Source organism: Populus nigra, chromosome 2 (genome assembly GCF_951802175.1).
Source record: "Populus nigra chromosome 2, ddPopNigr1.1, whole genome shotgun sequence".
Classification (NCBI taxonomy): domain Eukaryota; kingdom Viridiplantae; phylum Streptophyta; class Magnoliopsida; order Malpighiales; family Salicaceae; genus Populus; species Populus nigra.
Window position 1 is genome coordinate 35800946 of NC_084853.1, and position 25731 is coordinate 35826676.

Below are 25731 nucleotides of genomic sequence, written 5' to 3' on the forward strand. Positions count from 1 at the left end.
GCAGAGGTCTTAGATTTAGTGGCTAAACTTTAGAGATAGAAACACCAAGTTCTTTCACTTATCACTACTTTATAGATAGGTCAGGAACAAGATCTATTGATTGATTGATGAAACAGGGTCTCGGGTTTAGGATTAGCAAGGTCTGGGTCAATTAGTAGTTTGTTACTTCCAAGGGCTATTTTCTACACATATAGCCAATGCTTCAAAGGGTGCTTCCCGATAATTCTTTGGTAGGATTCCTCTTGACATTATGCCTATTTTAGAGTTATACATTACAGATCATGAGATCAATGAAGCTTTATTTTTTATCCTATATTATAGGACTCTTGGTCTAGATGATTATACTTCCTCGTTCCTTTAGAAAAGTTGTGACATTATTGGTAGGGACTTCATTTCTACTATGAGGTACTTTTTTAATATCTCTACTCTACCTAGATGTGTTAATGCTAATGCATATCTAAAGTCATTGTGAGTATATTGAAAAGGATTTTTTTGTATATTACTGGACCTGCTGAGACTTCCTTTGTTCTGGGTACACAAATATCTGATGTCATCTTGTTGACTCAATAGCTTATGCATAACTATCACATAATTAGTCTTATGCCTAGATATGCTTTGAAAAAAAGCATTAAAAAAGCTTTTAATATAGTTAGTTAGGATGTTATCTTAATAGGGCAAAAGAGTATTGGAGTGTCTGATGTCATTGTTAGATGGATTGAAATATGCATGTCTATAACTCATTTCTCAGTGGTCATGAATGAGGAAAGTCACGACTTTTTCCCATCTTTTAGGGGCCTTCATCAAGGTGACCCTTTATCTTTTTATTTTTTTTTATCTTGGTCATAGAACGTTTAAAAGGCATTCTTCAAGAGGATTTACAGAACCTGAGGTTTCGATACCACTAGTGGTGTCAGCAAACTGTTATTACTCACTTGTGTTTTGAAAATGACCTTATAATTTTCTATCGAGCATATATGGACTTAGCTAGGATTGTAAGGAAGGCTTTAGATGATTTTGTTGGGTAATCTGAACTTGTTACAAATCCAGATAAAAGCCATGTTTTCTTATCAATAATCGATGATGAGTTTGAGGCTGTTTTGCAAACTCTTTTGGGTTTTAGGATGAGTTCTCTACCAGTCAGGTAACTATGATTCCCATTGGTCTCTACTAGACTGACATATAGTGATTGATTTCCTTTGTTGGAGTGAATTCTCCCTAAAATTAAGTTATGGACTTTAGTTTCTCTTGCATATGTCTATAAATGATCAAACACGTTCTCTTTTCCATCCAAGTGTACTGGTGTTCCATGTTTATTCTTCCCTGCTCTATTATAAGGAGGATTAAAAGTATATTAGTTGCCATTCTTTGAAAGGGTTGTTCTCCCATTTATGGGCTAAAATAGTCTGGGCTTCAGCTTATTATTTTCTCGATAAGGGAGGTCTAGGGATTAAGAGGGTTGGGACTTAGAATAGAGCAGCTATTCTTAAGCACATTTAGACTGCTTTTAGAGAGATCATAGGTTTAGTTAGGATGTTTTCATGGTATCTTATTTAGGTGTAGATCTTTCTGGCATGTTAAGCCTCCTTCATAGAGAGATTTGTCTCATGTATTGTTAATGATATTGCTACTTCCATGTGGTTAGATTATTGGTTACTGGATGGGCAACGGTTCTATGACCTTTTGCCTTTGAGGGTGCTATCATCAATTGGGCTTCCCTAGGATGCCAAAGTGTCAAACATCATTGAAGAGGGCATTTGGTCTTTTTCCTCGGGTAGTCAGGAGCTTAAGCCTATTTGATACTCAATTTTTTTCCATCCTATGATTGTATTGTCTAATCATTATACTTGAAAGGGTCATCCATCAGGGAGATTTTCTATCGATTTGGCATTAAAGGTTCTTAGAGACACGAGACCTACATATTCTATAAATCACCTCCCCTGGTTTCTAGGTCATATTTTGAGACACTATTTTATCCTATGGCTTGCTTCTATGGGTCACCTACACACCATGGACATACTTCATGCTTCTTAGGTCATCAGCTCCCTGCTATGTAGCTTTTGTGGGTCGCATGTTGGGACACAACACCACCATTTATTCTTTCAGGAGGTGTTTGACAGTGTGGTAGCAATTTTTTTCAAAGTGTTTTTTCACTCATAAATACATCAAATTAATGGGTTTTTTTTTACATCAACACATCAAAACCATCTGTCATTATAAGTTGACCTTTTATGCCATGGAGACCTTTGCTTCATGGACATACATGCACTATAGGCAAAAGAAAAAGTCCATGCATCTACCAGTTTGGTTAGTCCTCTCAACCACGGTTTACTTCATCTAGTATGAGAGGACTAATCAGGATTTTCAATAGACTTATCGACCTCACCATGATATTAATGAGGAAATCTTTAAGCTTATCTGATCCAAGTTGATTGAGCTAGAACCAAAGTATTAGATTTTTATCGCTCTCAGGTCCATATGACGTCTACTAGAGTCATGAGGTACCTTTGCTTTGCTTTTTTTTTTAGTTCCTCTTAGCATGTCTTCTATTTTTTTTCTTATTGCCTAAGGTCAGATGGATCTAGGTGACAGGACAATGTACATCTTAGGGTATGCCCCTAGTATTTTGATATACCTTTTCCCTTTAATACAATTATAGTTATCCAAAAAAAAGTTATAGTTATACGATGGACTGATAGAAATCACTTGTTTACATGGGTTTTCCCTAAAGCACATAAACTCAAAGCATTATTATATTTAAAAATATATTTTTCCAAAACAATACAAAAAACAAGACTGAAACACCAAATGACATCAATCAACATAGCATTCAATACATGAGTTGATAACTAATTTCCTCCCAGAACTTTTAGTATTAGTGGTGAAAGTTCATTCAGTAAAAGTAAAGATTAGACGTGGACCTGTGCTATGCCACGAGGCCAAATTATTTTTTCTTCATAAAAAATAATGTCATTAGCCGCAAATGTAATTTAAAAAAAAAAGGAAAGAAAATTCAAGACTTGAGTTATAGACCCAACTAAGTTAAATAAGTTGGTTTTATTTTAATTAGATAAATAAAATAGGCAATGACAACAAATTACCCAAATTAAAAAAAGTGATCACAATAATTTAGGAAAAAAATATTTTTCCAAAAGGAAAAAAATGATGTAGTTTAATTCTTAGCCAATTAAATACAAAATGACAAATTTGAGTAAAAAAAGATAAGAAAAATGATCTGAGTTAACCCAAGTTAGCATGACAAACCTGTAACCTAATAGAAGCTAAGTCAAATTAAGTTAACATGTCAAACCCATGACACGAGTTATGAAATTAAAATAACCCGATAGAAAATAAAACGAAGAAAACCACAAAGCTTGTATGTGTGTGTTTATGTGTGTATAAAACTAATATTGAATGATGAAATAAAAAAAATAAAAAAAAATTAAAACGATGTCAACCTGCAATAAAGTCTCAAACTTATGAATTAGGTCATTAGACCAGAAGTATCATATCTAGAAAAATCACGAAATTCATTTTTTATTAAAGAAAAAAATTCAATTATATAAAACAATTCAAAACGAAAAATAGAAATAAAAGAATAAGGATCAAAATTAAAATTAAAATAAATTAGAGAAAAACTATAAATTTTAATCAATTTAACAAAAAGACAAAACAATCAAAAGAACAAGATCCAAATTAGAATTTTTTTTTTTATAAAAAATTAGGATTGAAAGATGAAATTAAAAACAAATCAAAATTTTACAAAAGAGTCAAGAACAAAAACTAAAAATCAAAATAATAAGGACAAAAGTGAAAATGTCAATAAATAATAGGACAACTTTGAAACTTTGAATGGGTACTGTGAATTTCAAAGGAAGGAGAGAGAAAAAAGAAAAAGAAAAAAACACTGTAAATGACAAACCATCTCTTCAATGTTGCAATGCGATGCTTCACTAGGAAAATAAACACCACAATAATTTCAATGACATGATGGAAGGTAATTTTTAGCTTCTAGGAGACATGACCAGAAGATTACGGGTTTAAAATAAATAATATTATATATTCATAAAAAAAATCAAGTTATCCTTAATCAACTTAATAATTACAAAAATTTATAATGAAAAGAAAAAAAAAATGGATGCAAGTTTAAAAAAATTTGCTTTTAAATGTGTTTAAAAAAGGGAAAAGATGAAAATACCCCTACATGCAAGATTTAAAAATTTTTCTTTAAAAGGTAATTTAATGATCGAATTATACTTAGAAAATGAAAAAGCCAATCCTATAGGCCTTGGAAAATTACCGAATCACCCCAGCACCAAGAATATTAACTCTTTTTTTTGGAAAAGCAAATTGATAATTATACTTTTAAGTGAATAACGAAATGCATCTTAAGAGTATAGTGAATCTCGTTTCCGTTTAAGTTTATCACAAGGATATCACTTTGACCATCAAACCACAAAAAAAAAAATTAATAAAAATAAAATAAAAATTAACAGCTCCAATGTTTCTACATTCTCCGTCGCATCTTTCTTGAGGCTGATAGTAAAAGAAATATCAAAACACGGTGATGGCAGTGTCTAGAACAGAAGATACGATTTTGTTTTTCTTCCAATATTTAAGATTGAAACAAGCTAGGACGCTAAATGCAGATATGCATTCATAGCCCGCATCGCATGTCACCATTGATAACGAAGTTAAGGAAGAGTCATGCAAGTTGCAAAAAGAAGGATAAGACAAAAAATCATCCCTTCCCTTGCAAGGGACTTCGGAACACTATTAATCTACGAAAAACAATACATATTTGTCAGGTTTCAAAGTGATTTCTCACACGAATTAGCAGCGGGTGCCATCAAATTCAGTTTTCATAAATTGTGATTCTATCCTCCATGACTCCCTGGCTTTAGTATCTGATAAACAGAGAAGAAAAATGAAGGGATTTGAAGACATTGCATGCCCATATATAGCTTTGCTAGTTCTTGGAAGCCATGAATGTAGGAATCAAATAAATTGCAAGATTCTCAGAATATAGATAAACAACAGAAGCAATTTCAACACAATTCTTCGAGAAACAAAACAGCTATCTCGCTCATTTTGCGCCGGTAGCAACGGTTAGTCCTTGGTCCTTCTGTATGCACTGAATTTTGCACATGATCCATACATGCAAAGCAATAGAAAGACTTATAGATGAACTCATGACTAGCTGCGACATAGACGAAAATCAGTTCAAAATTGGGCAACGCAATGGTCTAACTAGTACCACACTTCTCAAGGAACATGATTAGACTCAACATTGTTGGAAAAAATACTAAATAAGTTATCAGACCTGGTTAACAATGATAGATTTGACTGTGTTGGTAGATTGAGCTAGTTTTCTTTCATCTAAAATGTGAAATTTCTATCAAATTGAGCTAACCAAGTAACTAAGATGAAGGTAATTTCAATAAAATCAGAAAACTTGTACCAGCTAGTAGAATACCATTAGTTCCTCAAATGGATGCAAAATCCTCGAGTTATCAAGATCTTTAAGCCATTTGAGTTTGAATCAATTATCCCATCAAACTATGCCCACAACAATCATAGCATCCAGCAAGGAACATTCATCAATAGCATAGCAAGTGCTAAAAATTGAGAAATTCTCCTCAACCACAACCATTTAATTTCTTTTAAAAGTTGACAACTTGATACCACTTTCATAAAGCTAAACAATCCATCTATCAGTGGAGAAAAGCATAAACAGCAGTGGAAATATAAACCAAGAGAGCAGAAGAAACTAAAAGAACCAAAGCAGTAACGGCATGAACAGTGCTCTTACTCCCACAAGACAACATCCCCAACCTAATCTCAATCACATTAATCATTGACAGCATCAAAAATACACAACCCATAACAGAACCAATAGCCGATCCCATCATCCCGAACCTCAAAGCCTTCAAGTTAATGTGTGCCCTGAAAGCCTCATCCACGTCTTTACTGTTCAACAAATTGATAGCCAGTTTCAGGCCCTGTGCTATTAGAGAAGAGAAGAGGAAGAAGCTGAAGGACACAACCTCGAAGACTAGTAGATTCCTTTCCACGTCGATGCTTGCGTCGCAGGATGTGCGGTTTTCGAGGCTGCGCTGATTTGGGGTTGTAAGAGAGAGCCCAACAAAGACGGCGATTGTAAAAAGAGAGTTCACATTCACCAGGCCATCAAGGGCTGTCACGTGCACGCTGGTCGTTGAAATGGAGGATCTAGAGGATCCTCTTGTAGTCATGTTTTCGCTGTAATACGAGTCTTTTGGGTATGGATCAGATCTGTCAAGATAAGCCAGAAAACGAGTTAGCAAGTTTCATATCATGAGCTTAAAATATCGAGAGAAAAGGAGTTCGAGTTTAGAATATGAAAGCGAGAGAGAGAAAGGGGGGATCATGGAGGAAATGAGTAACTCAGCCATTGCTTAATCCTTGATGCGGTTCTTGAAATGAGGAGGAGGGAGGAGAGAGGAGAGAGGAGAGAGGAGAGAGGAGAGAGATTGGTTGCTAAAGCTAATGGAGCCCTGCTTCAGTGTTCTATAAGATTGAGAAGGAAATTTCCTTTCTTTTTCATGTATTGGTTCTTTTTCTTGTACGACTTGTGGTCTTCGAGGACGGAGAGAGAGGGAGATGCCTTGCTTTTCTACGTTCTAGTTCTTTTCTTGTTTACTTTAATATCAGGTTTAAAATTGCAAGGGAAGTGGATATGTGCAAAGCTGGAAACACACACGACACTAAACAAGTGGGATTTGGTTCAAACCTCAAAAGGATCTCTGTCTCGGTCTGTATATTGATGATGCCACTGTGACGCTATTGGAAACCTAGCGGCAACGATATTTATTATAAATCAAAATTATATAAAAAATAAATTAAGTTATTTTTACATTTCAAAAATATTTTTTTAAATTTTAAATTTTTTTTTATTTTAAATTAATATTTTTTTTAGTGTTTTCAGATCATTTTAATGTTCTGATGTTAAAAATAATTTTTTTAAAATTAAAAAAATATTATTTTGATACATTTTCGAGGAAAAAACACTTTGAAAAACAACCGTAACCACACTTTCAAACAAGCTAAAATTTAAAAAACTCAAAGATTTTATCAAATGTCGAGACCTTGGAATATCAAGTAAATATGTTGAAATATTTAATTTTTATATCCATGTCTCTTGAAAATATAAATCAAGCAATTCCATTTATACTAGTGTTAGTTCTAAATTTTAATTCTTATAAAGGGAAGAATCTTAAAAAAAATGATTATAGAATCCATTAAATTAAATAAAAAAATAAAATTATAAAAATAGTATTAGAAATATACTAAAATTATTTAGCCTTTCACTGTAGCAATATGCAGTGAAAGGCTAAGTTTTTTTTTTGTTTTTTAAGCTTTTTTTCTTTATTTTTTTATGCCTTTAGCTTTTTTTTTCTTTATTTGTTTTTTTTCTTTTAATAAATTTTGTTTTGTTTAATTTAATTTGTTAATGTTAATATTTTTTTAATTTAGTTATCAGACTTTTATGATATTCATCCCGGGTTTCACAGGTACCAAGTTAACCTAGATTTTTTTTTTAATTAATTTTTTTTGTTTATTTTAGTTCAGCCTTTCACTATAGCAATCCACAGTGAAAGGCTGAGTTTTTTTTTTGTTTTTTAAGCTTTTTTCTTTAATTTTTTTTTATGCCTTTAGCTTTTTCTTTCTTTCTTTGTTTTTTTCTTTTAATAAATTTTATTTTTTTAATTTAGTTTGTTAATGTTAATATTTTTTTAATTTAGTTATCAGACTTTTATGATATTGATCCTGGGTTTAACAAGTTAACTTGGTTTTACGAGTTAACCTGGATTTTTTTTTCTTTTTAATTAATTTTTTTCATTTACTTTAGTCTGTTAATGTTAAATTTATTTCTATTTAGTTATCAGACTTTCATGACACATATCTCAGGTTTCACGGGTTAACCCAGTTAATTATGGATTAACCCGTCCATTTTTTTTTGTTTTTTTATTTTGTTAATGTTAATTTTTTTAATTTAGTGATTAGACTTTCATGACAAGAATTTCAGGTTTAACAAGTTAATCTGGTTTGACGAGTTAACCCGGAGGTTTTTTTTGTTTTTAATTAATTTTTTTCGTTTACTTTAATTTGTTAATGTTAAATTTCTTTCTATTTAGTTATCAGACTTTCATGATACATATCCCAAGTCTGACGGGTTAACCTGGTTTTACGGGTTAACCCAGTTAATTCTGGGTTAACCTGTCCATTTTTATTTGTTTTTTTTCTTTTGTTAATGTTAAATTTTTTTATTTAGTTATCAAACTTTTATGACATGGATTCCGGGTTTAACGGGTTAACTTGATTCAATAAGGTAACCCGAAGTTTTTTCTTCTTCTTAATTAATTTTTTTTGTTTAATTTAGTTTGTTAATGCTAAATTTCTTTTTATTTAATTATCATACTTTCATGACAAATATCCCAAGTTTAACTGGTTAACCTGGTTTCACGGATTAATTGAGTTAATTATAGGTTAACCCATCAACTTTTTTTTCTATTTAGTTATCAAACTTTCATGACATGAATCCCAAATTTGATGGGTTAACCTGGTTTGAAGGGTTAACCCAGTTAATTCAGATTTTTTTCTTTTTCTTCATTAATTTTTTTCTTCATGTTGGTTTTTTTCTTTCTTTTTTTCTTTTTAATTAATCTATTTAATTATCATACTTTTATGATACGATCTTGCAGCTAGACCCACATCCAAAGCTCTTGGATCTAGTGTTGCAGTCAAACTCACTTAAACTTGAGTCATGTAAGTTTAATATTATTATTAATATTATAAATATTACTCTTGGGTCAAGCATTGCAGTTAGACCCAAGGCTTTTGGGTATATCTTTGCAGAAAGACCTAACACTCTTAGATCTTAGCCTTTTTATATTTTTATGCAAGAAACAAAATTAACCCGTGGGTATGCCTTTGTTTTTTTCCCTTTTCTTTTTCTTTTTAAGCCTTTTATTGCGGACTGCACAGTGTAATCTACAGTGAAAAAACTGATGTCTTTAGTTTTTTTCTAGTTTTTTTCTTTTTTTTTTTAATTTTTTAATTATTTTTTTTAATTAACTTTCTTAATATTAAATTTTTTCTATTTAATTATCAAACTTTTATGACACGGATCCCAGGTTTGACGGGTTAGCCCAGTTAATTCAGGGGTAACCCGTCAATTTCTTTTTCTATTTAGTTATCAAACTTTCACTACACAAATTCAATGTTTTACGGGTTAACCTGGTTTGAAGAGTTAACCTAGTTAATTCAGATTTTTTTTCTTTTTCTTCATTAGTTATTTTCTTCATGTTGATTTTTTTTCTATATTTTTTCTTTTTACTTAATCTATTTAATTATCACACTTTTATAATACAACCTTGCAGCCAGACCCACATCCAAGGTTACTGGGTTTGGTATTGCAGTCAAACCCACTTAAACTTGGGTCATGCAAGTTTAATGTTATTATTAATATTATAAATATTACTCTTGGATCAGACGTTGTAGCCAAACCCAAGACTCTTGAGTATAGTTTTGCAGAAAAACATAACACTTTTAAATCTTAATTTTTTTTTATATTTTTTATACAAAAAAAAATTAACCCGCGGCATCATGCGGGTCATCTAACTAGTTTAATATCCTAAAATTGCTCTCACATTTTTAAATCCAAAATGTATGGACTGTCTCTTTATTGATGTTGCAAGTTACATATGTAACGTGGGATGGGTAGGGTAGGCATAATACAAGATGTTTTGTTTCGACTTTCAAAAGATTAGCTTATGCAGGCGAATTCAAACTGATTCCTTCCTTGAAGAACAAAAAAAAGAAAAAAAAAGACTGAATCAAAGAACAAAAGGAATTGAATCAAATAAAATTAATTCAGTGTCCTTGTGCTGAAAAAGATTGTATAGTCTCTGAATTTTTATATAAATTAAGAAATTTATTAATTGGTATACCATGTTGCCATTTATTCATAATTTTCTTTTAACAATAGATGTTTTTTTTAAAACAAAAAAAATGAGATTTAATTAGAGATGTTATAGAAAAATAAATAAATATTATCACGTTTGAATTCTTACATAAATTAAGAAAGTTATTAATTGATATACAATTGTTTGTAAATATATCATGTAATCAATTAGTTGGTTCCATGTAATACTGATTTTATTTATATAAAATATATTTATTACTATTAAATATTTTCTTTATATATAATATTCATTTATATTTTTATTAATAAATTTAGAGTAAAAATAAAATCTGCGGAACAAAAATATTTTATATAGAAAATTATAAAGTTGTTATAATTATGAGATTCTTATTGCATTAAAGCATTGTTCTTAAATGTTCTTGATCAATATTCTATTAAGACTAGACTATAATTAAAGCTGTTGAAATTGATGCATATTATGTTCCTTCCTTTATGAAAGGAAACAGTTGCTCTCATAAACTGAAGTATAAGGGATACCTGAAACTAATATGTTGGTGTTTGTCAAATTACATGTACAAACGAATTTCATATGAAAAGATCACTTATATTTATGGAAAGGCTAATGTGATAGTTGTGCAAGTGATTCTTAAGCTTGATATCGTTAAGTTATCATATATAAGGAATGTTATGTTTTGATCCTAACCACACGTTGCCCTAATCATAGATAACAAACAGACAAATATTGGGTATAACATTTGAATGTAAGTTGAGGTTTCTTAATGAATTATGTAAATTTTATGTAATTTAGAAATGTAAGAATTTAGGTAAGAAAAATATTTTGTAATCCAAGACAGAAAAAATAATGGTGAAGGATACAACCATAGTGTTTGTAAAAGGACTTATAATGGAGTTTCTGAAAGGACAAATCACACTGTATTGGATATGATGCAATCCATGATGAGCTATATAGACCTTCCACCTTTCTTTTAGGGTCATGCCTTATAAACTACTACTACTTACTTTTTAAAAAGAGTTTCATCAAAATCTATTAATAAAACTCCATATGAGATATGGAATGGTAGGAAACCAATCTTAACATTCTTAAAGATTCGAGATGTAATGTTTATGTGAAGCATATTATATCTGAAAAGTTAGGAGCTAAGCTAGATAATTGTAAGTTTGTTAGATATCCAAAAGAATTAGTTCAATATTATTTCTACCATCCCGTTGAGAAAATTGTCTCAAATTATGCTACATTTTTAGAGAAAGAATTTGTTTTTGAAATGAGTAGTGAAAGGAAAATAGAACTTAAAAAAGTTCAAGAATCATAAACTAACATCCAAATAGAATCAAAACTCGAGGCTCTAACATTTTATGTTCAACTTGAAACTCAAGAAACACAATAACTCTTTAGATCTAGTAGGACACATCATGCACCATTGAGATATTAACTTCTTGTGGAAATTAATGATGACAAGTTATTTATACTTGATGAGCCTACCAATTATATGGAAGCAATATCTAATATTGGTTATGAGAAATGACTTGAAGCCATGAAATCTAAAATGGATTACACGTACACCAATCATGTATGGACTTTAGTTGATTCACTTGAAGGGATAAAACCCATTAGATGTGAGTGTGTTTTTAAAAAGAAAACTAGCATGAATGGCAATATACAAACGTACAAAGCTAGATTAATTTTCAAAGGTTACATACAAAGACAAGGGGTTGATTTTGATGAAACTTTCTATAGTTGTATACCATGATTATGATATTTGATAAATGAATGTCAAGACTGCATCTAGAATGAAAAACTTCTTGAATATATGTATATGACACGACCTGAAGGTTTTGAATTTAAAACATTTACTAACAAAATATGCAAGCTATAAAAATTCATTTATGGATTTAAGCAAGGTGCAAGGAGTTGGAATATCCATGAAGAGATAATCAAATAGTTTAATTTCATCAAAAATATAGATGAGCCTTGTGTTTATCCAAAAATGTTAGTGAAAATGGAGTTATTTTTTTAATATTATATATAAATGACATATTATTAATAGGAAACAACATTCTTTTACTCTAATCAGTAAAGATCTGGTTGTCTAAGAATTTCTCCATGAAGAATATGAGAGAAGTAGCCTATATATTAGGAATAAAGATCTATAAAGATAAATTTAGAAGGTTATTTGGATTGTCTCAATCCACATACATAGACAAGATGCTAAAATAGTTTAGCATCAAAGAATCCAAGAGAGGATACTTACCTCAAGACCAGATATATCTTATACTTTATAGATACTAATCTAATCCAGGTCATAGTCATTAGAAGATAGTAAAAAATATTCCTAAATACTTAAAAAGAACTAAGAATGTATTTTTGGTCTATGAAAGACATGAACTACAAGTTTATAGTTATTCAAATGCTAGTTTTGAATCTGATATTAATGATAGTAAATCTCAGTCAAGATATGTTTTTACTTTAAATGGTGGTGTTGTGAGTTAGAAGACTTCCAAACAAGAGACCACAACATATTCTACAACTAAAGTTGAATATATCTTTGCATTTAAGACAATAAAAAAGAATGTTTGGATCAAGAAGTTCATCACTAAACTAAGTGTAGTTCCTAACATTATTGATCTTATAACCCTATACTTCGACAAGAATAAAGTCATTGCACAAGCAAAGAAACCAAGGTCTCATCAAAGATTTTAACATGTATTTAATCAATTATTTTAATTAGGGAAATCATAAAGAGGAAAGAGTAAAGATAGAATGAGTATCCACTGAAAAGAATCTTGCAGATCCTCTCACCAAGGCATTGTCCCAACAAAAGCATGATCATCATATAGAGGGATGGTATTAAATACATGAGCGATTAACTTTAGTGCAAATGGAAGATTGTTAGTGAATATATGTCTTGTAACGAATTAATTAGTTACACTTAACACTAGTTTTATTCATGTAAAACATATATATTATTAATTAAGGCTTTCTTTATATTTTATTAATGAATATAAAGTAAAGATAAAGTATGTGGAACAAAATTTTTTGGCATAGGAAATTATAAAGTTACTATAATTATGAGATTCCTATTGCATTAAAGCATTGTTCCTAAATGTTCATAGTCAATATTCTATTAAGAATAGACATTAATTAGAGTTGTTTAGATCAGTGCATATTATGTTTCTTCTTTTATGAAAAAAATATAGCTTCTCCTATAAACTGAGATATGAGAGATATAATAAACTAATACGCAAGTGTTTGTTAGATGGCATGTACATTGAACTGACTCGCAAAAGAAATTCATATGAAAAGATCACTTATATCTATGAAAAAGCTCACATGATAGTTGTATAAGTGATCCTTAGACTTGAGATCAATAAGTTATCTATATAGGAAGTGTTATATTTTAATCCTAATCACATGTTGTTCTAATCAAGGGTAATAAATGAGTAGATATTTGATATAACATAAACTATATGAAGATATTTGAGTAGTCAAGAGAGGATTCATCACCCTAGGTGCATTAATAAAATATTTTATCTGTTATTAAATAGTATTGATTGTGAGATCCTTGGCCAAGATAGAGTGAGATTTGAAAAGAATTTCAAATCTTATTTAAAGAATTAATGACTATAGTGTTGAGAACTAAAATGATTTAATAGGGTAGACATATTTCATACTATAATGTTTAAATCAAAATATTTTTGATAAAGAGATAATAATTACACTGAGAAACTATTCACTAAAAGGTTAAGTCAAACCACTTATAACTTTCTTAATATTTGTAGGATCATGACAAGTTGCTAGATATTATACTTGATCTTTAAATATAAATCAATCAATTATTGAAATGATAATAAATTAAATTATTTAATTTATGTAATCCTATGTTATTTAGAATTATGGCTTATAATTGGGCCAATTTATTAGAGAATCTAATGGGTCACACACATTAGAACAATTGGTCAAAAATTAAAATAGGATGATTAATCAAATATGACTTGATTGTATATAAATTTTTGAAATTGAGGATTGAAATATAATTAATACAACATATTACAATTCTAAACCTAGAAAAAAATCAAGTAGAGACTTAATTGAATAAAGTGATATTATTTAAAGTAAAAATTGATATTTTTCATTTATAGGATTTTTCAGGTTTTCTTATAAATAGAATGTCATGCCTCTTATTTTACGGCAAGTAGAGTACAATATAGAAACACCTAAAACATAAAAGAAAAAAGCTAGCACAAAAAAGTAAAGCATTCCCTCTCTCTTACAAGAGTTTAAGAGATTTCTCTTTGGTGGGTCATGTGAATTACCGTTAGAGGTCGGACATTTGGATGACTTTTGGTTTGCAACAATATATGATCTTTGGGTAGTCCTTGCATAAACCCTAAACAATTCTAGATCTATATAACAGGATTTTTAAGACTCTTATGAAATTATAAATTTATTGTTTTCATTGCATATATGTGTTTCGTGAAACCCAATAACAATATCATCAATTTGTTATTCATACTTTTCTAAAATACCAATTTTCAATGTTGGATTTCTTATAAAAAAAAAATCTTTAGTTAAGGGTGTTGTAGTAGAATTAATAATTTAATGTTTAGACGAGATAAAAATTTTGAAACGAACAAAAATATAAAAAATAAAGGCATATAGAAACTCAAATAATTGTTTTTACATTAAAGGAGTAGGAGGAATTATTTATTATATAAAAAACTCTACCTACTTTTCAAAATATAAAGCCCGTGAATTATATTTACAATGAGTCTCATATTTTAATGAACGAATATAGTATAACTCATGACTACATGATAATTTCTTGAGGGAATAGTTTATTTAGGGCGTAATAGTTTACTTGGGTTATCCAATGATAACATTCATCACACAATCTAGACAAATTTTACAACCAATATATACATAAAATGGTGGAAAAAAGGGTCATATTTGTTGACTTGATTGATAAACATTTGAAATCATAGGTGATAATGTTTCAAAATCCAATATGCTAAACAATGAAGGATTTTTTATGTGTTTGGATAGAGCGTGATCACACGTTCATATTAATATATATATTTTTAGAGCTTAAAAAGTTTATTATTGGTAATAGAAGACCTAACATGTGCAAAACTGTCCCTTTTGGTGGGATTTAGGGATCCTCTGATGATAAAGTTGGTGAATTTTAATAAGAGATTGCAATAAATAAAAGAATGAACTTTAAATTCTTAAGAACAAGAGTGTTTGTTTTTAGTTATGTATGATAAATGCTCTATAAAATAAGAGTATGAATAGAGAATAGGAAAAATATGAACCCTTTACCTGGGTAGTTTAAAAGGTATATATAGTCTCTAAACTTTGTTATATTGCTTGAATGAAGGGGTTGAAACGTCATTTTCTCCTGGTAGCATTAATGAGAGATAAATATCTCTTACACAACAATAATGAAGGATAAATATTTCTTGCACAATATTAATGAGTATGAATAGAGAATAGAAAAAATATTAACCCTTTACCTGAGTAGTTTAGAAGGTATATATAGTCTCTAAACTTTGTCATGTTGCTTGAATGAAGGGGTTGAAGTATCATTTTCTCTTGATAGCAGTAATGAGAGATAAATATCCCTTACACAACAATAATGAAGGATAAATATCCCTTGCACAATATTAATGAGTGATAAATATTCATTATACAAAATTAATGTTGATTTAATAAAGGATATATATCACTTACGCAATATCAATAAGGGATAAAAATATTTTATACAAAATTAATGTTGATAGAAATATGGTAAGCTCTTTGAACACTTATATGCACCAAGGAATAAAGGGAGATAATCATTCATAACTTTTAACATCTTATGTTAAAAGACATGAGAATAAACAAATAAATCCACATGACCCAACATAAGGCATAAAAATATTATCAACTCTATATGTATTTAGTTTGGAATAATTCCAAACCCAAGGGTGATGGTTCTAGCACCTTGCTAGACCCATATATATTTGGGCTTAATACGTAGCTGAAATTAAAGCAGTTGGATCTAACATCTTGCTAGACTCGCATACATTTAGGCTTAATGCGTAGGTGAAGCAAAAGCAGTAGGGCTTGATACTTTGCTAGACCCACATGCACATGGGCTTAACACATATCTGAACTCAAAGATGTTAGGATTAGCACCATCCCAAACCCACATGCACTTGGGCTTAATGCGTAGCTAACACTAAGGATGTTTGGTTCTAGCACCTTGTCAGATCCACATGCATTTGGGCTCAGCATGTAACTGAACTCAATGATGTTTGGTTTTAACACCTTTTTAAACCCACATATACTTGAGCTCAGTGCTTAGCTGAACCTAATAATATTTGGGTTTGGCAACTTATTATACCCACAAGCATTTGGGCTCAATGCGTAGTTTAACCCAAGGATGTTTAGGTTTGGCATATTGCATAGACTCATATACACTTGGGCTCAACACGTAGCTAAACCTAAGTATATTGGTTATGAAACATTTCCAGACCCATATGCATTTGGGCTTAACATATAGCTGAACCCAAGGATGTTGAGACTGACAATCATATGCATTTGGGCTTAACGCATATCTGAACCTAAGGGTGTTAGGTTTAGCTTCTTGCAAGACACATATGTATTTGGGCTTGACATGTAGCTAACCCTAAAGAGGTTAAGTATGACACCTCGCTAGGCCCACGTATACTTAGGCTCAGCATTCAACTAAACCAAAGGATGTTGGGCTTGGAAGCCAGGCCAATGTCATTTGAGCTTGACATTCTGCCAAGCCTAGATACGTTGAGTTATTACCATGCCTTTGGCCTTTTTAATCATATGCTTTTAAGTAAACATATTAAAAATATATTGATCCATCAGTAGCCTCCTAAGTCTTTGTGTATTTAATATGTAAAGATTAGAAAAGTTATCAGCTTTAATGAAAGACTTTTAACTTCCACATGAGATTTTTTTTGTCCTATGTAAACTGTTGGGATTTTTCATGGCCAAATGGCTTGTACTTATTGAAAAATATGGTGGGCAAGTGACCTATATTCAATAAAAAAGATGTCTATTGGGAAATAAAATGACAATATGCATTTAATGTAGTAATTGAGTATATTCTTGGAGATCTAAGATGACATAAAAAGTCATTCATCCAACATTTAGGTGAAAAAATATTTCTTTTATAACTCTAGTTGTTCTTGCTTTTATTTTTTATTTTTACTTTCATTATTTTTAATCTATGTAAAAGAGTAGTTTTGTTAAAGAACCCTTGAGTCAGTTTCACTCTATTTTAATAAGAAACCACCATCTCAAGTATCTCTCACTAAAAATTTATTTCTCTTTCTTTTTTGAATAGAAAAATGGACCCAAAAGAAGTTAGAGCTAACCTTAAGAATATAGATATTATTGTCTCTAGTAAAGAGTTCAGGTTCTAACCTAAAACTAGAGGACAAGGGTCCATCAAACTAGGCCTCAAAATTAGAAGGGGTGGAACCCTAGTATCCACCTCTGGTTTAGGGGAAATAGTTCCCCCTATAAGAGAAGTTCTTCCCCTACTGTTGCTAAGAAACTTTAAGGGAGGGCAAGGGTACCCCAGGCTTCTAAAGATGATGCCCTAGCACCTTGAATGTACAGAAGATGACATTTGTCAATGGTTGGTAACTAGGAAAGTATAAAGCCTAACTGCCTGCCATTTTAAGCGTATTAACCAACTAATCTTGGGTTTTTTCCAAAGTTAATTTGAAATTTCAATCCCCATTTGCATGTATGATATAGGATACACCTTCCCTCTCCACGAGTTTGTGAGGGAAGTATTCAGGTATTATAGCTTAGGTCTAGGCCAACTACATCCTAATAAATGGATAATCCTGACTGCCTTTAATAAATTTCATAAGCTTATTGGGATCGAGCCTGTTGTATTTTTATAACTTGTTACCATCTAATTGTTGGGATTAATGGTGGCAATGACCCATAAGATCTATAGAGAGGACTCTGCAGGGCAAGCCTGCGCATATCAAGAAGTGAGTTGTGCAATCGCACTAGGAAGACCAAGTCATTCTAATCTTTGGTGAGTTGTGAATTCTCACTAGGGAGACTATGTCATTCCTTGCCAAGATGAGTTGTGCAATCGCACTAGGAAGACCGAGTCAATTTCTTCCTTAGTGATTTGATGAAAGATTTTTTGGTATCACCTAAAGAAAATGAAGACATTGTCATTCATATTGAAGTGTAAACCCCCGGTCAAAATATTACGGTGTTAGAAAAATATTAGAAATTGAACTAATGACAAAATGAGACAAAAAAAAACTATGTTTTTAAGAATAAAGAAATAATCTCAAGGCTTACTTGAGTAACTAGTATGTTCCACATGAAAATGGTATAAGAAAATTCAAAATTTTGACGTAAATAACCTACTTACTAGTTTTTTGGCAATGAATATAATTTTCAATCTCATCATTGGACCGAGCTAAACATTTACGAGTAATCTCTTAACATATTTTTCTATTTTTGAATAGAATTTTAGGGTGATTGGAGTTCAGGAAGATCATGTAAAACTATCAAATGTTAGACAAAAAAAACTAGAGAATTCATTAATGGCATTTGTTATAAATAAGGTGATGAGTTGACAATTCCAACAACTTCTTTTTGATGTACTGACAATTCCAGCAACTTCTTTTTTTCTTCTTCTTAAGGTAAGCCAGAACTAAAAGAAATCAAAAGAAGGGAAGAAGAGAAAAAGAAAAAAAAACTAGGGAGCTTTTCTTAAACAAAATACTTGAGAGAAATCATGTTTAGGGTGGAGGAGTGATTAAACATACAAACATAAGATTTAAGCTTAAGAAAACAAGTGAGAAGAAGAGAAACTAAAGGTGAAAGTTTCAACCAAGAAGGGAGAAAGAGAAGGTGTGGAAAAATCTCACTAGGTTAGCATTCAAAGTTCATAATCTTGTTGGGTAATGTTTTACGAACTTGTTTCTATAAGTTTAAATGGAGATTAATAGAGTTGTGAAAAATTTCTAAATTTAAATTTAGGTTCATGATTGATGAATTAGGAATCTATGATATTGTGAATATGTGATTAGCTTGACATGAGATAAATATGAATTAGTTTAAATTAATGACTTATAGAAGAAACAAAACTTGAGAATTTTAAGAAATGAAGGGTCAACCATGCGTAGGAAAACAAAATAGGAATTTGTAGGAGTTAAATCAATGTTTGTTTATTGTGTATCTGATGTCTGTGGATAACTATATGATAAGTTGAATTGGATTTCAATTAATCCAACTAAAAGTGAGAGAATTGAAGAAATTTCACTTCTTTTATTCTTATATTAAACTAATCTAAGTAGAGAATGAACTTGATTAAGTTGATGGTTGTGTATTTATGTTTAATGATGTATTAAATGATAATGGTTGCCTTAAATTGTGAAGAAATGCTTAAAAACTATTTCGTTGTTCATCAAATTATAACCTAGAATTTGGATAGTTTTACCACATGACTTTCAGTTGACATTTGAACTAGTAAATGATGAAATTTGAAATATGTTTCTTTATGAAAGTTGTAATTAAAAATGTTTGCTTCAAATGCAATTGAGTTTGCTTCATTTAGAGTTATAAAACTCCATATATGGATTAAAAATGGAAAAAAGGTCAAACTGTATCTTGCTTGAAAAATTATATATGCTACTATAACGGGTGGTTTTGGACGTGCAAATGGAAGACCTAAGTGCTCTTTCTTTCATCAAAATTATAGCTTTGTATTTTAGAGTCCAAATGAGATAAACCACGCCCAAAACCAAGTTCTATAACTTTAGTTATGATTTAAACATTAAACAGTTTTCTAGAGTGACTAAGTTAAATCGACTAGGATTAGCCAACCTTTAAAAATTATAAGAATTGAATTGTAATGGATTACCATAATGATTGAGTTGTATATGATGTGATATTCTTGTTGTTACAAAAGAGGCCACGAGATCAATACAACAGCAGGGGACCACTGCACGTGCTCAAACACTAGGTAGGTGTTTGGCACCTTGTAACTTTTAATTTAGCAAAGTTTATTACATCGTGTAAGTGCATATTTTTTTAATGCGCTATATCCTTTTTTTTGTTTATGATGTGTGGAGGAACTAGTTAATAGTGCTAGTTCCTGGTTTTGGGCAAGGAACTAGTTATCTGGTAATGGAGCTAGTGCTGAAAATGGGTAATTGTACAAGTTGGTCGGATAATTGTTAAAGGAAGGATCATGAAGGAAATATATATATATTAAGCTTTATTGTTAAAATGGTTACATGAATCCTTATGATTTTGACTTATTGCATGAGTTATTTATGCTATTATATGCTAAATTAATTTCAGGACCTCACAGTCTCGCGTAGATTAGTATCTAGTTAGGTTCTTTTGTGTTAAAGCAAAAGAAAAGGGGAAATATATTTTTAGAGGGATAATCCTTTGCGTTTTAAATATTTGATATGTAATCTAATGTTGAATTGATATAAATTGTAATTATTTTGGATGATTTTCTTATTTGGTTCAAGAGTGATATAATTAAGTTGTTAGTACGTTAGACTTAATTACTTTATGCATTTCTTACATACTTTTATTAAGAAAATATTTGATATGATTTGAAGTTATTGATTTCATAATGTTATCCTATGAATTTGTTTATTTAATTTTCTTTTGATTGTTAATGAAATATTGTAATGTACAATGTGATGTGATTGAAATTTGGATTAAAGATATTCTAATTTGGTCAAGTATTGTGTTGGCTGAGTCCAACATGATTATGCTCCATGGTAATATAAAGATAAAATAAATTGGAGAATGATTTATGTTGTTGCTGTTGTCGATAACATCGTACCAATATTTAAAGGAAACTCTACCAGATTTTTGGAAGAAAAAAATTGGTTTTTATCTTGATTGCGTTACCAATTATGTGATTAATGGACTTCAAAATTAGAAGATGTTATAAGAAGAAATTTACACTCTTAGTTACTAAGGTACATTTTCAAATGATTAGAGTGTCAGGCATGAGGGAGATTCTTTCCTGCCATATCTTATAGATGGTAAGTGTTTGCCTTGACCACCCTCATGACTTTGAAAGGACCATCCCTTTTTAGGGCTAGCTTGCCCTTACTTTCTCTATTGCTAGTAGCCTTTAACTTTTTTAACACCAAGTCTCCAAATTTGAACCCTTTATTAATGACTCTAGCATTATGGTATTGAGTAGTTCTGCGTTGATAAGCTTTATTTTTTATTAATGCAATTAATGAAGATTCTTTTAATAAATATAAATTGATCATAAGGCCTTGTTTTTCCTTCTAATGTATAACGGACTACTCGATGACTTGGACACTCAATCTCAACTAGGATCATAACCCCAATTCCATAAGTGTGGAGAAAAGGAATTTCTCTAGTAGATGTCTTTACAATGGTCTTATAGACCGAAAAATATTACATTAAGTAGCTCTACCCATTCTAATTTAGTGTCTCTTATCTTCTTCTTACGTTTATTAAGATGGACCCTATTGATGAGTTCAACCTGACCATTAGTTTGGCAGTGAGACACTAAAGAGAATTAATGGTCGATATGAAGCCTTTAACATTGTTCCTTCATCTTGCGGCTATCAAATTAGGTCTCATTATCAGTGATCAAGATTTTGAGAATTTTAAATCTACAAATGACGTTCTTCTATAAGAAAAAGATGACTTTGTTGGTGGTGATATCTACCAAAGCTTTTGTCTCTACCCATTTGGTGAAGTAGTCCACAGCCACTAAAATGAATTGTCTATTCCCTAGGGCCTTTGGGAAAGAACCCAATATGTCCGTTCCCTATTGGGAAAAAGGCCAGGGGAAGATATGGTTGTCAGCTCTGTAGAGGGTTGTTTAGAGACTGATGTGAACTTCTAACATTGATCGCATATTTTCACCAAGTTAATAACATCATTTAAGATTGTTGACCATAACAATCATGCTCTAATGACCTGAACAGTAAAAGCTTTAGAGTTGATGTGTAATCCACAGATTCCCCTATGGATTTCCTTAAAAACATAAGTGCTTTCTCTAAAAGACAAACACTTTAACAAGGGAGCTAAGACCTCGTCCACCAAGCAATACCCAATTGCTCACCTAGTTAAACAAATAGACTCATTTCTATCCGAGGACAACTCTCCAGTAAGCAAAAAGTCTCTAAAAAGAGTTCTATAATCCTCTACTGTGTCAACAAACAACCACCAGCCCTTCAATACTTGGTTTTTTTAAGATTTCAATCTAAACTTTCAAATAGAGGTTAACCAAATTAGAGCTTTTCAATTTGGACAAAAGATCCACCCTTGTATTCTCTTCCCTTGGAATGCGATAAACTATTATTTCTCTTTCCTTGTCTTTCCTAGAGAGCTATACTTGTACTATCTACAAGTATTTCATTAAAATAGGATCTCTAGTTTTAAATATAGAGGGGAAAAGCCTCTAGATTTCTATAAAGCCCAATCTTGGTAAGAGAGTTTCATATTTTGACACATTATTGGTGGCTGGAAATTCAAATTGAATCCCATATTCAAAGACATGCCCATGGTGCTCATAAGCATAACCCTAACACTACTTCCTTAAAAATTAAAAGATTCATTGACATGTAATTCCTAATGTGGGATCAACTATATGGAATGTGGGGGAATCACAACTTCTTTTAAGGGGATCGACTGTTTAGCTATTGGAACATGCTTGTCTTGTAAATCATTCTCAAAAGAGAGTTTGACTATGAAGTCTGCTAAGTCTTGCCCTTTAATATATAATTGTGACAGATATAAGATTTCATATTCTCCTAACTCAATCGCTAATCGTACTAGTCGTCCAAACATGTCTGACTTATGAAGAACTTGTCATAGAAGTTGGTCTATCAGTACTGTAATTTGGTGAGCTTAAAAGTACAATTTTAGTTTCCTAGAGGCGCTAACTAAAGCTAGGCCCATCTTTTCCACTTTCAAGTATCTTGTTTTAGCATTATCAAGTCCATAAGGTGTTGGTAGATAATGAGAGCTCAGTTAACATCTTGTCTAGAGATGTGATGTCTTAGATGTGGATAGATCTTTCAAGGATAACTCTTATACAGACCCTTTTGATTGGGATTGAAAGGTCTAGAGTGCAAGTAAAGGATTTCATAGATATCCCATCATTTACCAATACCTTGTGGGCTCAATGATTTGCTAGAATCATGGAAATTACTAGTGTTTCCTTATTAGGGTAAGTCACCCCCTCCCCGTTGTGAGGACCTATTTTTCATACTTTCTCTTGCAATTAGAAGTATCTCCCCTATTTGAAGTGCCTTCTAGATTCATATTAATCTCAGGTAGGGGGTGGGCAGGCTAGCTGGGCTTTTCTCTATCATGTTCCATGTTGGCATGCCCTTTGACAAATTACTTTAGATAATCCTTGGGTATCAATCTATCAATCTATTTCTTTAATATGAAACAATCTTTCATATCATGCCCTTTATCATTATGGAACAAACAAAACTTCTTAGAGGTGCGTGTGTGTGAAAGCGATACCATATGAGATAGATATTAAACAAAGAATTTCCCATTGATGGTTGTAAATACTTTTGTAAGGGAGACATTCAAATGAGTCATATGTCTCATCTTGGGTATTGTATACACACCCTTATTGACCTTCTTTTACCTTTTTTAAAATTATTATCTCTGTTGGAGGAGCGATTTTGCTTGAAAAGTTTCTTATCCTTAACCTCTTAGTAGAAACGGGGAGGCCCATGTCTCAACATATTGGCTTCTTCCACCTATATATGATTCTTCATGACCTGTGTTACCTTCAACAAGCTTTTGTCTGTTAGACCTTAAAAATCCTTCTAGAGAGAACATTCCATCACTTCACTTATCAAAACATCTAAGGCTATTAACTCAGTCAATTATTCCACCTTAGGCATTTCTTTATTGAACCTCTTCAAATATGCTTTAGTAAATTCCTCTCCTAATTGAGTAATACTAAAGAGTTTTGTGGAGCTCTTCTTGGTGGGTATACTAGTGCTAAACCTTGACACAAGTTTAGCACAGAGGTTATTAAACCTATGATAGAGCCTAGCTTTAGGTTATTATACCAGGCTCGTGTTGACCCTTTAAAGGTTATAGGAAGGATCTTGCACATAACATCATCATCATGGATGATCAACTCAAGGTTGCTACACATGTTTTGGACATGTTATCGTGGTTTCGTGAGACCATCATAGTTGTCTAAAGTTATCTTGGTGGATATGTACTCCTTAGGGATGGGGGTGTGTAAAACTCCCTCAGAAAAGGTGATCCTATTATCTCATGAGGACTGTGTCTATCAATCATATTTTTGCCCAACATTTGTGGAATAGGCTCTAAGAAGCTGGATGATTTTAACATGGAACGATAAGATCGATAGCTAACTTTGATCCAACAGTGTCTAGAAGGATCACATCTAGAGTGACTGCTTATTGTGAGAGCTTCATATTTATGAGAATGATCTCTAGAGAGACTAGGAGATCATCAAGGTGGAAAGCCTTCCAAGTTATTTTTCCCAGCTTCCTCTAGAGAATACAATTATCTCTTAGCAGAGGGGACTGCTTGTGGTTGAGAGGTTGGGACTGAAGGAGCTACCTTATATCCTAGGACTCACTAGGGTGGCAAGGCTAATTATTTCCCCTGTGATGCCAAGACAACTTAGGTAAGGGCTTGGATGTGATTAATGAGTTGTTAAAACTCTAATGGAGCAGATATGCCAGCAACTACAGAGAGGTTCGTGACATATCCCATCTTAGGAGTTTCTTGATTGTTTGTCATTAATAATGATTAGGTATGTCAAAAACCATTTATAAAAGAACAGTTGATGGCTTTTCTATCAAGTCTCCATAGACGACACCAATTGATGATGTTCCAAAATTCAATATGCTCAGGAATGAGGGTTTTTTAAGTGTTTGGATAGAGGGTAATCTCACATTTATAGTAATGTTCCCTTCTCCAAAGTTCAAGAAGTTGATTATTAGTGATAGAAGACCTAACTCCTGTAAAATAGTCCGTTTTGGTGGGTTTTAAGGACCCTCTAATGATAAAGTCAGTGATTTTTAATAAGAGGTTGCAATAAATAAGAGAATGAGCTTTAATTTTTTAAGAACAAAAGTGTTTGTTCTTAATTATGTATGATAAATTCTTTATGAAATAAGAGTATGAATAGAGAATGAGAAAGGTATGAATCTTTTACCAAGGTAATTTACATATATATCCTCTAAACTTTGTCTTCTTGTTTGAATGAAGGGGTTGGGGCATCATTTCCTCTTGATAGCATTAATAAGAGATACATATCTATTACACAATATTAATGAAGGAAAGATATCCCTTACACAATATTAAAGAGGGATAAATATCCCTTACATAAAATTAATGTTGATGGAAATATAGTAGGCTCTTTGGAGACTTTTATGCACCTAGGGATGTATAGAGACAATCATTCTTAATTTTTAACATTTTATGTTAAAAGATATAAGAATAAACAAAAAAATCCACGTGACCCAACATAGAGACTAAAACAATTATCAACTTTATATGTATTTAGTTTGGAATGATTCCAAATCCACCTTCCTAAACCCATATGCACTTGGGCTGAGAGTGTAGCTAAAACCAAGGTAGTTAGCCCTAGCATCTTGCCATAACCATTTGCAGTTGGACTCAATGCATAGCTACAACAAAGGTAGTTGGGTCTAGCACCTTC

At 31.5% G+C, this 25731-nt stretch overlaps 1 protein-coding gene across 1 annotated transcript; it reads right to left on the reverse strand.

The window, feature by feature from the left end:
- Positions 1-5613: 5613 nt before the first annotated feature.
- Positions 5614-6737, reverse strand: LOC133681567 (uncharacterized). The gene is made up of 2 exons (XM_062104649.1): positions 6424-6737; positions 5614-6291 (listed from the first exon to the last, which is right to left on the reverse strand). The coding sequence occupies exons 1-2, from the start codon at positions 6429-6431 to the stop codon at positions 5712-5714; spliced, it is 588 nt and encodes a 195-aa protein (XP_061960633.1). The 5' UTR covers positions 6432-6737; the 3' UTR covers positions 5614-5711.
- Between the last annotated feature and the right edge of the window lie 18994 nt (positions 6738-25731).